The 14,770-nt window shown below is 36.8% G+C and overlaps 1 protein-coding gene across 1 annotated transcript; it reads right to left on the bottom strand.

Annotated features, from left to right (window-relative positions):
- Nucleotides 1-1,438: 1,438 nt before the first annotated feature.
- On the bottom strand, nt 1,439-5,140 carry LOC105053381 (uncharacterized). The gene is given in 6 exon segments (XM_029267070.2): nt 1,439-2,269; nt 2,415-2,831; nt 2,834-3,176; nt 3,179-4,351; nt 4,354-4,817; nt 4,820-5,140. Coding segments are annotated over 6 exon segments (3,030 nt in total). The 5' UTR covers nt 5,091-5,140; the 3' UTR covers nt 1,439-1,907.
- Nucleotides 5,141-14,770: the final 9,630 nt, after the last annotated feature.

The raw sequence follows: 14,770 nt of genomic DNA, 5'->3' as shown, positions 1-14,770 counted from the left end.
AGTCTAAAGTCTAAGTTAAATCCTTACTAAGTGCAAAGTAGAATAAAGCTGAGACTCTAGTAGTTCTAAGCTCTCCTGGATTCTCTAAGCTCTCTCTATCTCCTTCCTAGACTCACTGACTCTCTCTCTTTGCCTTCCGCTCAAAAGCTTCTCTATTACCTTGAGATGATCTAATTTAGGCATCAGAGAGTCCTTGCCAGAAAATCTCCAACAAGTGGACTTCTCTTGTCGGTTGTGTTTCAAGGTCAATTCTAGCATTGAAGCAAAGATCCTACCACCATCAACCACTCTGAGATCTTTAGCCAACTACCTAAGTCTCTCGGCCACCTCATCTAACTCTCCAATACACCTCCTAGCTCATCAGGTTGAGTCAGACTGATTCTCAGTGGCAACATATTGATGTTAGAGGAAGACTATGGTCTCATGATTAGAGATTCCACACAATCGCGACTAACATGAGATCTAGGAAAGCACAAGTGGTGCCATCCACCACTCATTCCAATGTGCCTGTAGAGTCCCACAGCTCTACCTCCTTCGGAGGCACAAATAGCCCTAGTGATCACTACAGACCAGTTCCAGTTGCTTCTGTAGTAGGTCCAGGCACTGACGAGAGTAGTGTAGGGCCTGCAACAAGTAGCTACCTAATAGTATTAGTAGGAGACTCATGTCCGATGATCTTAGAGCCCCTACACACCAAACTTTCCACCTCCTCCACAAAGTCTAGAGTAGAGTTACCACTCCAACTCCTTAAGCTTCGGGAGAGCCCCCTATTGGCACCGATCCTCTCATTAGAGCCTAGAGTGATTTTCTCACTGTCTCTATCATTATCCAGACCCACAGCCATCACGCTGGTCCACAGAGCTTGAGATGAGGTAAGGAGTACTCACCCTCGACTTCTTTCTTTTTCTTTGTAAGACTCTACTACTGTTGGATCTTCATCCCATATACCTGAGAGGGTTTCCACAAGGAGAGATAACCTCGATCGAAGTAACAAGTGGAGGACAGATACCTCGACATGCTATAGCAGCATTAGCCAGTTCGGAGGAATGATTTGGAGTTCTGCACCAAACCTCCATTCTCGGCAAAGATCGTGGAGGAACCCATTCCTTCTTAGTTTAAGATTCTGCAATTGGACACCTGATACATCGTTGAACTATTCTGGATGACCTAAGGGACTTGATTAATTCCTTATCTTCCTCCAAGAACATCGCCAATAAGGCATCTCTACTTTTTAGCACCTTCAATAATCCCTGTTGAACCAATAGGATTCGCTCTTCACATGCCAAAGACTGAAATCATTCTTTCCATTAAACTTTTCGATCTCAAATTTTACAGCCATCATGAAAAAATCACGAAAAACAAAAAAATAGAATCAATAGATAATCAAAACCCAAAATGGATCGGATGAACAAACATGATTAAATTTGAAACCCAGGCTCTTATACCAGTTTGTTGCAAGATTACTTGTTAACTAGTATAAAATTTGAAATAACAACAAACAATCACACACAGAAAAAATAGGATACAATGATTTACGTGGTTCGACATTTGGCCTACGTCTACGAACGAAGATGGGAAGATATCAAAAAGATGAAGGTAAAAAGAGTATGTGGTAGCTCAAATAACAAAAGATGGCCCCTTCTTGTAACAAAAAGCATGATTATAATATACATATAGTCACCAAATCCTAAAACAAAGAGAAAAAATCAAAATACCCAAATAGACCTACTGAAGTCCAAAATGGGCCAGATTTGTACCGTGGGTCCTTTCAAATTCATGCCACGCTCACAAAGTTCAATGCAATGAAACTCGTGACATGTTCAGTATGACAAGTTTGATCCTACTACCATAATAAATTTAGAGCCAAGGTCGGCGTAGCCCATAAGATGCGGTCTTTGCTTCTGTTTTCATGAGTCTCTACCCCCTAAATAAGCGATTCTAATTGCATGCATTTCAGTGGCCACGTCTCTCATGTTCATTCGTTCACCTGGTGATGATGCTGAGCACAAGAGGCCGACTCTTATCACAGATATCAAGCATTGGTGAAGTCTCCTAGTGCTTGCTCTCGGATCATCATCTTGGATCAGTAGCAATGGATCAATAATTTCCTCGATCCTCTGAGGAAATGCCATCTTAACAAAACTATGAAGGGCCAATCCATTTTTAAATGCATCATCAGCTGGTTTCTTTCCTGTAAAAATCTCCAAAAGAAGGATTCCGTAGCTATACACATCACCTGATGTAGAGACCTGTCCCCCTGCCCCATACTCTGCAGTGCATACATTTCAGAGTTAGTACTGCATAAGCCTAAGAGAACTATAACCATGATGTAAAATAGATTAACCATTCTCTTCTAGAAAAAAAAAAAGGAAAACATACTATTAAAGCTTGATTTTGTTATGATCTAAAATTACCTGGAGCAACATACCCAATTGTTCCCCTTATGACCTCAGTTGAGTTTGCTGAATTTTGCAAGGACCTGCTCATAGCTTCACAAAGGATTTTTGCCAACCCAAAATCCCCCACATGAGCAACCATGTCTACATCAAGAAGAACATTACTAGGCTTCAGATCACAGTGAACAACTGGTGGTTGACAGTTGTGATGAAGATAATCCATTGCTTCAGCAACATCAATGGCTATGTTTAACCTCTGAAGTAAATTTAAACTGTTCGTCATTCCCTGCTCACTGATTCTTGGATGCAGCCATTCCTCTAAACTCCCATTAGGCAGGAATTCAAAAACCAGAGCTTTGAAATCATATCCCTTAAAATCAACACCAGAGCACAATGTGATGATCTTGACTAGATTACGATGTCGGATGATTCTAAAGCATCACATTCAGCTACGAAACTCCTGATAGCTCCTAATTGTTTCAGGTTGAAAACCTTCACAGCAACAGCTGCATTGCCACAAAGTAGAGACCCTTTATACACTGAGCCATATCTTCCTGCGCCAATAAGGTTTGTGGAGGAGAACCCATCAGTTGCCTCAGCTAATTTCCTGTACGATACTTTCGGATATTTGTCATCAAAGGAAGATGCTGGCGATCTCGTGTCCTTTCTTGGCTTTTGTTTCGAATAAAAGAAAACAAATAGAACAATCAGTGTCAAACATGAAATAGCACTAATTATGGTATCATTACTCGAACCAGATGAGAACTTCCACTCTTTTCTGATGATTTTCTGGGACATGCAGGCAAGTGAAGTTCTGTTATTCCTCCACAGAGCCCATCATTGCCAAGTAGCGAGATAGCAGTTGCATTGTTGAAGATTCCCTTTGTGGGCACTTCACCATCAAGATGGTTGAAAGACAGATTGAGATACGCCAAAAAGTGCAAGTTTTCTAGCATTTCAGGTATGGGCCCTGACAGGTTATTGTGCGAGAGATCGAGTTTTGTAAGTGCTTTTATGTCACTCAAAGATGGTGGAATGGTCCTCTGGAAAAAGTTATTGTCAAGGAGGAGTATTTCCAAGACCTCACAATTGCCAAGTGTAGCAGGTATCTCACCCGACAACTTGTTTCCAGACAGATATAATGATCTGAGATTTTGCATGCTGCCAACGTCCGATGGTAGTTTCCCAATCAAATAATTGAGAGAAAAATCCACATAATTTGATAGGAAAGTAAGGTTGAATATCTCTTTTGGGATGCTACCACTAAGAATGTTATTGGATAGGTCCAGATCTGCTAAATGTTGGAGATTTCCCAGACTTGAAGGTATTGGTCCTTCAAAGGCATTACTGGTTAACTGGAGTCTATTCAACCGGGTGAGGTTGCCAAGGGAGGATGGAAGGGTCCCTGTTAACCTGTTGCCAGCCAAGGAAAGAAGCTGCAGCATCTGAAGTTTTCCGATATTTTCTGGGATATTACCGGTGAGTAGATTCTTCTCAAACCCCAATGCATACAAATTGAATAGGTTTTCAATTCCAGAGGGAATGTTCCCTGATATGTGGTTAAATCCAATTGATAGAAACTGGAGTTCGACGGAGAGGTTGGTGATTGATTTTGGCAGTATACCACCAAGCTGGTTCTGATCTAGATCCAATAGCTGTAAAAGACTGCAGTTGGTTAAAGAGTCGAGAAATGCCCATCCGTTAGCATCACTTGCTTCAAGCTGGTTTACACCAAGTTCGAGATGGCGAAGACCTCTCAATCTTCCCAAATTTGAAGGCACCGGTCCGCTAAAACCGTTGGTAGAAATATCGATGGTTAAAATTCCGGTGGCATTGCCTAATGAAGCTGGAATGGGTCCTTCAAACCGGTTACCACCGAACAAAAGATACTTAAGTCTAGGAAGTGCATTGCCCAGGGTTGGTGGAAGGCTACCCTGCAGCTGGTTGACAGCCACGTTGAAGCCATGCAAGAATGAGAAATTGTAGAGGCGCAAGGGAATGATACCAGAGAGCATGTTTCCAGACACCTGAAAGAATCTAGGTTTGCAAGGTTGCCTAGTTCCTCTGGGATGCTTCCTTCTAAGAAGTTTGACAATAGGTCAAGCACTAAGAGCGAAGAAAGATTCCCAATCCAAGGTGGGATGACTCCTGTGATGTTGTTTGTCTCGAGCAGTAGATACTCGAGCTTTGTTAGTGACCTGAGCTCATGTGGTATTCTCCCTGCAAGAGGGTTGTTGCTCAGGTCAAGTCGTCTGAGGTCAGAACAATTGGACAGCTCAACAGGGATCCCTCTCACGAATGAATTAAAGCTCAGGTTTAGTCGCTGCAACCGGTGCAGATGACCGATATGGGAAGGGATGCTATCAAAGAAGCTATTGTTTTGGAGGTTGATTTTTCTGAGGAAAGTGAGATTTCCTATGGTGGCGTAAGAGAGCCCACCAATCCCCGGGAGCTGAGGTCCAAGGCTATGACCCTCTGCTGGTGCTTCCTGCCGCACGTGACTCCCTCCCACCCACAGAAATGGGTGGTGGCATTCCATGTGCTTAGAACTCCAGAGGGATCGCTGGTTATTCCATCTTTGAATGCAAGCAGAGCAAGCAGATCTGTCTCATCGGTGAACAGAGTCCGGGCAGTAGCAGCAAACCTGAAATGGTTGAAGGAGTTTAGAAACAAAAGGAGAGACAGCAAGAGCATCGTTACCTCCATATGGATTGCCTTCTGCTCTACTTGGAATCACCTGTGAGAGTTGGAGGAACCTAGGTGGAGAATTGAGATACATTTATAGACAAACGAGATTTCTCCGTAACCTTGCATCTTAATTTCTTGGATTAAAAGCCAACATTTGCAAAGGCGAATAAAAAAAGAAACAAAAAGAAAAAAGATAATAGGGATATGTTTGTCCGTATCAGTCCGCGGTTCGACTGTTCCACCTACTCATCAACAAATTTGTTCTAATTAAAAATTTCACATCAGATTGCTAGGAGTTAAAATCCAGTGGCGTCAACACGGCATCGCTTTTTCTTTTCAAAGTCAGTCTGCCAAGGAAAAACATTTCAAAGTCGGTCTGCCAAGGAAAAACATAAAAAAAGACTGCTTTCTCGTTCACGGGCTTTCTTCCCTACGTGCGTTGACGGTGACTTGTTGAATTTAGCTTTAGAAGCCATTTACGAAATATTATAATCAAATCCAAAAAAAAGGAAAATGCGCATGAAGCGGTTGATACAAATGCATGAAATGCTTGGTCTGTGACACCTATCAGGCCCTTGAAACTAGTATATGTTGTTGGAATCCTCGAATTTCATATATATTTTTTAATTGTACATATGAACCTCCGGTATGATGGAGGAGGTTATCTCTCATATGAGTTAATATATATGGTGTATATTTATTTAATGAGACGAGTATCAGGAAGGTGACTTCGTGAGCAAATGTATCCGCGTCATTTAATTTGCAAATGGAAATAACTAATGGTGTCCAATGACATGTACATCTAACGATATGGTATTGGTTTGTGTTCTTTAGATGGCATGGATTTTATAGACTCCTTGAATCACTAAAAATTAAAGGAAAAAGAATATATCATGAGATGGTCCCATTAAGCTTGGATTTTCATGAATAACTTAGTATGTGTACCAAATGGACACAATTTTTTTGTTATGTGATGTACCATGCGATATGATACATTATGCACCATCCACCGTACCATAGATACTCGACATGCATCACACAGCTCGTGCATCACGCAACTCGTTATGCATGATTATCGTGCTGTACATCACATCATGTGATGTACAGTAGAGAATCCTTGTATCAAATATTTGTTGGAGTCATCATATACGCCAACTCATAGATTAACTAAAATATTTTTTTTTTTACTTTTTTAGTGCTGATCTGTGTTAGTTATGTTGAGCCTTAGGCCCAATAAACTAAAATTTGTCTTTCAGCGGAAAATAGTGGTATGTCATCTTTGATTATGAGAGAGACTGCATGGCGTTTAAGTACGAGAGAGGGAGTGGCGTGACTAGTTGCGAGAATTCTTTTCTTGTAAGATGTTTTTGTGAGAAAGAATCAAACTTATTGTTTTAATTTTTATTTTTTTTGAATATTTCTTTTGATACTGTAGCTTGATTTAATAGTTGCTTACCCCGGATCTTGGGTCGGTATCTTTGGTCTGCACCGGAAAACCTGTCATTCTCCAATTCTCTCTTCCAGGATCACCATGTAAACAGATCCAGGCCGCCATCTCAATTTGATATGTCATTTTCAATGCTTTTCCACTTGCTATTGAGTTGCTCTGAATAGAGGACAAGGTTGTCAAAGATGACAGAAGGAAGGGTACACACCGAAACTAGTAGCGATGGCAAGAAGCAAAGCTGTTGTCAATATTTTAATTTTGATACATTTAATCATTCTTAGAATGCTCTTGGCTCATGTAATGCATGTGAAAGGTAGCGGGGGTCAAATCTAATTAACCTACTTCCCCATGCATTTTGATACATTGAAGTCCGAAAAAATAGGGTGATAACAAGCCTACACAAGCCATATCGTGTTGCTCCTATAGTGAGGGCTTAAGATTATCCAAGATTTTTATTTATATAGCTGGAAATAATAATCCCAAAATATATTTGATATACCTCAGAACTAACCGAACTAACCAAGTGACGTGGGCACAACTAAGCAATCAAACCTGCCACGAATGGACCACGAAGTTCTTACGTCAGCCAACTAGTTCCTACCACATGGCCATTCTGAAAGGAGCAAGAAATGCGGGAATTTTCCACCACTTGATTAACCACCTCATTTTTAAATAATGGATCTGCTATTCTTTGCAAACCAAATTAACCCTGCCTTGTAAGCTACAATTGCTTTCAGTCCTTTCTCTACCTTGGCTGTGGTAATGGACTGCACCAAAGCCGGTAAAGTGTTTAGAACAAAAGGCAAATCACATGACAGAGCCAACTGATTTCAGCATTCCTTGGCAAAGGAACAGTTCACAAATACATGCTGCAGATTTTCTACTGGCTGATAACAATAATCACAGTAGAGATTATATTGTCAGATAAAATTCCCCTATGGTTTAATTCCCATTTGCAGGGAGATTTCAACCATAAAAGTTTCCATCAGAATGATTTGACTTTTTGAGGCACACCCAGTTTCCGAAGGCACTGAAAGTGAGTCAAGTTTGATGCAGTTTCCGAAGAGTAAAAGACCTGGATGATATCTTTCGGAGAATGCCCAGCAAATCTGGATGGGTACCAACATAACTGACAGACCAATCTCCTTGCGTATGGGGAATTTAAGCACAAAAGCCATCAAATCAGTGTTAAAAAACAATCCATTAGAAGGAAAAAAAAAAAGGACCTACCATTGGAAGGGTTGCTAGGGGTGAAAGTGGTATGGATAATATCCATCCAGATCCATTTTCTTATCCAAATCAATTCGGATATGGATAGAAACTTAAGGATCTGACCAATGTCTATATCCATATCCATATCTCTCAAAGAAAAATAGATATAGATATAGATAGATAAGTATTCGATTCATATCCAAATATCCAAATCTATCTATAATCCTATATAATTTATATAGTACTTATTAATTTTTTAAAAAAATATATCACCATATAAACAAGCAATTAACTTGATTTATCATCTATCTAGTGATATCTTTAATTTTGTAGTCATAAAATTTAGTTATCTAACTTATATTCATAATTATATCTATACTTCTGATATTCAATTATATCCGTATCTATTTAAAATAAATATGGATATAAATTTTTGTATTCAAATAATATCTGTATCCATAATTGTATTCACCAAATAAAATAAATATGGATATAGATATATCGGTACCCGATCTATATCCGATCCGATTTTAGCCCTAAGAGTTGCTATGCTTGCAACTAATAGAGCCTTTCACTTCCAGTTAGCCAATCTTGCTTTAATTTTGTCTTTGATGAAAAAAAATCGGAAGCCACTAGAGACTCTCTTAAAAGAGGCACTCCAAGATATTTTCAGACTCCCCTCTTGACAATCATATAATTTAAGGATTGAATTTGAGCCTTCACACTGCCTGGGGTGGAGGGATTGAAGGGTAGATGAGACTTTGAATCATTAACAACTTGTCCAGAGTAATAGCAATAAGCATCCAACAACAGCTTTAAGAATGAATCATCTTTCCTAGTAGCTCTAGAAATAATTAAACAATCATCAGCAAATAACAAATGAGGTATAGATGGATCTCTCAGCTGAGGTTGATAGATAGAAATTTAGCCTGAATAGTTCCCTGCAACATGCTAGACAATGTTTGAGCGCAGAAAATGAACATATAACGAGATACAATATTCTTGTCTCAAGCCACAGGAAGGAAGAAACCAATAGCGGTACCATTGACCAATAAAGCAAATTGAGGCTAAAGGACACAAGCCATGACCCAAGACAAAAATTTACGATAAAAGCCCACATGAAAAAAGATCCGATGAAGATAATTCCACCAAATTTTATCATAGCCTTCCATGTCAAGGGTCACCATCATTAAACATTTAGATTTAGGAGCTTGAATTAGTGAATGCATTATCTCCTAAGCTAATGAGATATATGAACAATATTGTGGCCCTTACAATAAAAGCACCTGATGCGGGGGATGCTATAGACATCCAGCCTAGGGGCCTTATTCGGACGCGTCCCTCTAAATTTTTTTTGCACGACTCTTAAAGCAGGTGGAAAAAAAGAAAAAAAGAGAAACGGAAAGACTCCCAAAAAGAGTCCACTTCTTCTCTCTCGTTTCCATCGAAATCGGGGCCGCGGGAGTCCGATTTAGGTTAGGAGTCCCGTTTATAAATAGCCCCTTCCCTCCTTGGATCTCCACCTCAAATTGTTTGAGAAATCGCCATGGATAATTTGGGATTTCTCAAGGTTTTTTCGTAGGTTGCCGCCAGAAAAAGATCACTGGAACCTTCCTCAAACCTCGCTGGATCTAATAAGATTTGCATTTTTTTTTATTTTGTCTTTTATTTTTGTAAATATTTTTTAATCCTATTTTCTTTTTCACAATCACCGCACTTTTTTATGAGTCACTTTATGTAAATTACTAAATATACTAAATATGATTTTTTTTAACTTTATAAATTTTTATTTTTTCTAACTTTTGAGATGCAAAATTTTTAATTAAATTTTATAATAAAGTTCTTCTAATATTTTTTTTCAATTTATAATATAGTTAATCTATTTAATCTTTTTTGAGATATTATTGATCTTAAGTAAGATTTTATTAATTTTAATTTTAATTTTTTTTTTCTACCGAAGCAACACTTATTAAAATTATTAATATTATTCTAAAAGTAATATATGCATTTGAAAAAGAGTCGAGTCATTTTATATGATTGAGTATGTCTATTGGACTGTTATTTTTACTTGTATAATTTTTTTTAAATTGCTAGCTCCGAAAATAAATCTAAATCATCAATATCATAGTAGTTATTATATTTTAAGAAATATTCAAGATTAAGATAATATTCTTTCAAACTATCATTGTCTAATGACTTCGATTTTTTATCGCTAAATACAAAACTAAATATATTTTCAATATATCTGAAACTATTCTAATTTTCTTTGAAGTGAAAAAATTACTTGATTTACTATATATAAGAAATAATTAATTCTAAATATTTCTTCAATAGATTTTATTATTTCATTGTAAATATTCTCATCAAATTATTTCTTTCTATAAATGATACATTTATCATAAAATTTAGGCTCTATTTTTATTTCAAATATAATTTTTTTTAAAAAATCATAGTAGATGCAAATCTATATCTCTATATTTTTCAAAAATAGAAAGAAGACCTTTTAGTTGTTCTATAGCAACATCAATATGCATATTTTTTGATTATAAATTTTTACTAACTAAGTTAACAGCAAATAATATATTATACCAAATAGTCATATCCAACAAAAACTCAAAATTTTCAAACTCATATGTTGCTAAGCAATTAGCTTCACTTTTAGTTTTAGAATTTTCACTAATTTTTTTAATTTTAATAAAACATCTCTTATTTGTGGAGCTTGAAATCTTATTGCTTTAACACTTTCAATACGATTTTTTCATATGTTTATGACAATGATTTAAGAGTTAGATCAGATATATTATTGTGTAAATTTTTTATCATTTAGTAGAAGAAGAAAATAATGAATATATATATTGTACCACTCTAAAAAATGATATAACTTTAGTACAAGAATTAGCCTTCATATATTTCTGTTTGCCCTTCATATTATATCCAATATGAAGCCTTTGTTGTACACGGCTATAGGAGTTTATTTAGAAATATATACTATGTACAAAACATCTGAACATAGCCCCAATACAAACATTTGCATTAGTAAACAGAGAGGACTAAGTTCAAAAAGTAAAAAGAAAACAAAAGAAACAATAACTATGAATAATACAGTAGATCCAAAAGGTATAAAAATCGTTAGAAAAAGAACATTAATCTGAGTAACCCAGCCAAACTTTGAACCTGAACAAAAGGTGTGTAGTATGCTGAACAGGGATAAGTGGCCTCTATCTATAATAGTAAAGATTTAGCATGATTATTACAAAAGGTGCTGTTAAAATGAAGAAAATTCATAGCACGATTCAAGTTGAACCTTCTTTTTATAAAAAAAAAATAACAATGCAGCATTATTTCTTTGACCACGCTATTACCAGTCTCAGTTGCCACATGTGTCGCAACTCAGGAAAGGAAAAAAATAAAAGAAACAAATCGATGCATGGAGACTCTGACCTTCCGCCTTCCTTGCCGTCGCTCAGATGTCGAAGCCCAAAAATCTCCCGTCGTGGTGCCGTCGGAAGCCTAAACTCTGCCCTGCTGGAGATATCCCTCAAGAGTGGAATGTCCGCCGTCGGAGATCAAGAGACGCCCCTCAAGTCAGATCGTTACCGTCGGATGGTGGGATGGGTTCGCATCCTCTCTATCGATGGTGGTACCACCGGTATCTTTGATGGCCTTCTCATTGGTGTCGCCCTCACTTGCTTCAAGGCTCCCTCTGCAAGCTCTCCAACGACCCCACTATCCGAATTGCCAACTTCTTCGCCCACGGCCCCGACGGACAACCGCTCTTCTCCGCCTCAAGGCCTCCTCACCCACTCCTGTCTCGTCGCTCTCACTCGTCGTCTCCTGTCTCGCCATCTCCATCTTTGTCTCCAGTGCCATTCATCTTCTCGTGCCCGTAGATGGATGGCTGGATGTGGTGCAAATGGATGGCAGAGGGAGGGGGCCTGGGGGCTAAAACAAATTGGGGCCTAAAGCCCTTGCTTTGGTGGCCTTACCCTTAAGCCGGCACTGGTTGGGAGCCGCCATGGCTGGCCGGCTGCATCTTCTGCTGTCGTACATGGGAGAGGGAGAAACGGGAAGCAAACCCCCCATTTTGAAGAGAAAAGAGAAGAAGAGAGGGTTCTTCTCTCTCTTCCCTCCTCTTTCTCTCTTCTTTAGCAATTTATTTATTTTTTCTCCCTTAAATGGATTAGAAAAATTTTAAGGATTTGTTTATTTTTCTCTTCGATGAATTGGAGAATCTATGAGGAAAAGGATCCAGGGGACTTATTGTTATACCCTAATGAACCCGATAGAGGATTCTAGATTGAAATCATAACAATCTTCCCCTGCATTGATCTCTTTCTCGATTTTTGTAGATTTGAATTTATTGAATTTTGTTTATGAACTGATCAATTCATCGAGATTTGATCTGCTCGAGCTATCAAACATCATTTTCTGGACAGTCATGTTCATTCTCTCTCCTAATCTTTCTATCATGATCTAGTCACTTTATAATATTTGATTTCGATTATGTATGGAAATGACCAACTGGACAAGGAGACAGTGAGCAGGAGGATTAATGCTCTAATCTCTAAATTAAGATAAATTTCTAATTATTTATTTATTAATTAATCATGTCTTAGATAACATCAAGAAATTCGGAATTAAGAGTAAATCAAAAATTAGAGCTTTGTTATTAGAAATCTAATTATAATTTTTTTTTATGCTGATGATTGATCGAAGATGAGTTTGAATTATATGGATTGATTAGACATGCTAGGCTTGGATTGATAGACATCATACATTTGGATCTGACTGGCGATAGAGACAAGAATCTTTGTACATGATCATCATTATATACGTTAGATTTGTATCGTTGATTTTATATCATTAAATTCATATTGATAAATTTGTCATATGTGAGATATTATTATTTCTTGCATGATTTTTTAATATGAGTACATTATGTTTTGACTATATATATGTATTAGTCATTGATGATACGATTATATGGATATGACATACTTATTTTTGATCATACTATAAATTAGAATTGATTTGATAAATCAATATATAATAATTACATAAAAAATATATGGTTTGGACTAATTCTGTCATATGGATAGTCCGTCAGAAGCTTATGCCTAGGACAACCTACTAAGAGTTTATGCCTGAGACAACCTCTAGGAGCTTATTTATATTTAAAATAGCTAGCAAAGAGTTTATATCTGGGACAACCTCTATGGGCTTATGCATGGGATAGACTCTAGAAGCTGATGCCTAGAATAGTCGATCAGGAGTTTATGCCTAGGACGGTCTCTGTGGACTAACGCATGGGACAGCTGGTCAGGAGTTTATGTCCAAGATAGTCTCCACGGGCTTACGCATAGGACAGTTGGTCAGGAGCTTATGTCTAGGATAGCCACCATGGGCTTATGCATAGAAATTTGATCGGTTATAGAATTGAGGCATGATTTTGTTTAGTCCAAAGTTAGAAAAAAAGATTAAAAAATTTAAAATTATAATGTGAAAAATGAATGACAAGTTATGAAATTAATACTAAATAAAAGATTTCACTTGTTGGTATATGCTGATACACTTCTTTTAGCAAAATAGATAATTGATACATGTTTATATAGATGCTTGATTTATTCTAGATATCTTATATAAGATTCATGCTTCATACCTGTTATTATTTTTAAATTATATTATTATACTAGTATAAATGTGCAAAGATTCTTACTGGATTGTAAAGCTCAATACCCCTCTATTTTTTTTTTTCAGAGTTACAGGATACTTGTACTTGCTAAGGTTGGGATCTTGATTTGAAAGGAATGATTAGATAGAGTATCATTCATAATAGTTGGATGATCGAGTTGTATAAATTATATAATGTTTGATATTTGTTAATATGGAATAATTATTATGAATTGAGATCAATAATGTTCATAAGATTTTGAGGCTGTAATGAATTATAAGGCTTTGCATATGCTTTAGGATCTTACCCTAAGAAGTGTGTAGCTATCACATATCCGATCCGGATCTTTTTTAATAATGGTTCAACAAACTAAAAGAAAAAAAGCCTAAAAATCATCTGATAGGGGCCTTATTCGAATTAAGACTTTTAATTAAGGGCTTTTTCAATCTTTTTTTCTATCACAGTTGCTACAATATAATCATTTTGATCGGCTGTGATGATAGACTCAATATCCCATAGCCAAACATCATTACTCTGAGTTGAATTCTCCCATCTAGTGCTAAAATTGTTTAATATATATGAGATTTAATGCCCTCTTCAGCCTCTATTCTATTAACTTCCTTATCAAATAAGGTTGTTATCTTATTCTTCCTCTTATGAAGGATAGTAGACTTATGAAAAAATTTGGGTTTTGCATCTCCCACTTCAACCACAAAATCTTGGGCTTCTGCATCCAAAATAATTCTTGACAATGCAAATTTCTATTATAGGCTCTTGAAAGAGACAAAAGTTTCATACGAAGATGTAAAGGAAGACCCCCCTGTTGTGCTTCCAATGATTGTAAATTCAGAATTTCCTCATAGTGCTTGTCCTTTATTAAATGATGTACTGAAGTGGGGCTATGCCAAATTTTATCTAATCACAGGAAAATGGTACGAGTCAATCTATATGTTTAGTTTCCAAAGGCATACCTATCATATCTTTTATATTTATATTTTGATAAATTAAAAAAAATACACATTCACACGGATCTTCACATATTCTTCTCATCCAAAAAAATTATCCGAAAAATATTATTATTTGAATTTCTTGATCCTGCATAAATATGTAAGATCTTTCTAAATAATAACTGATATGGGACTAAATACACGTCCACACGGAATCTCACACATGCATATCTCAAAAAATTCATAGCATCTTATATCTTTTGAATTTTATGCATTTTGAACATTATCTTTGGTTGATAAGATCTGCAGTTATCCAGATTGTTGCAAAGGAGAAGCCATGGAGACATCTTTTTCTTAACAAGTTCATTTTAAAGATATTGTTTCTTCTAAGATATATTTATCTTAAGCA

This window comes from Elaeis guineensis, chromosome 10 (genome assembly GCF_000442705.2).
Source record: "Elaeis guineensis isolate ETL-2024a chromosome 10, EG11, whole genome shotgun sequence".
In the NCBI taxonomy this organism is placed as follows: domain Eukaryota; kingdom Viridiplantae; phylum Streptophyta; class Magnoliopsida; order Arecales; family Arecaceae; genus Elaeis; species Elaeis guineensis.
Note: the sequence above shows the minus strand (reverse complement) of the source record. Positions and strands in the feature narration are given on the sequence as shown.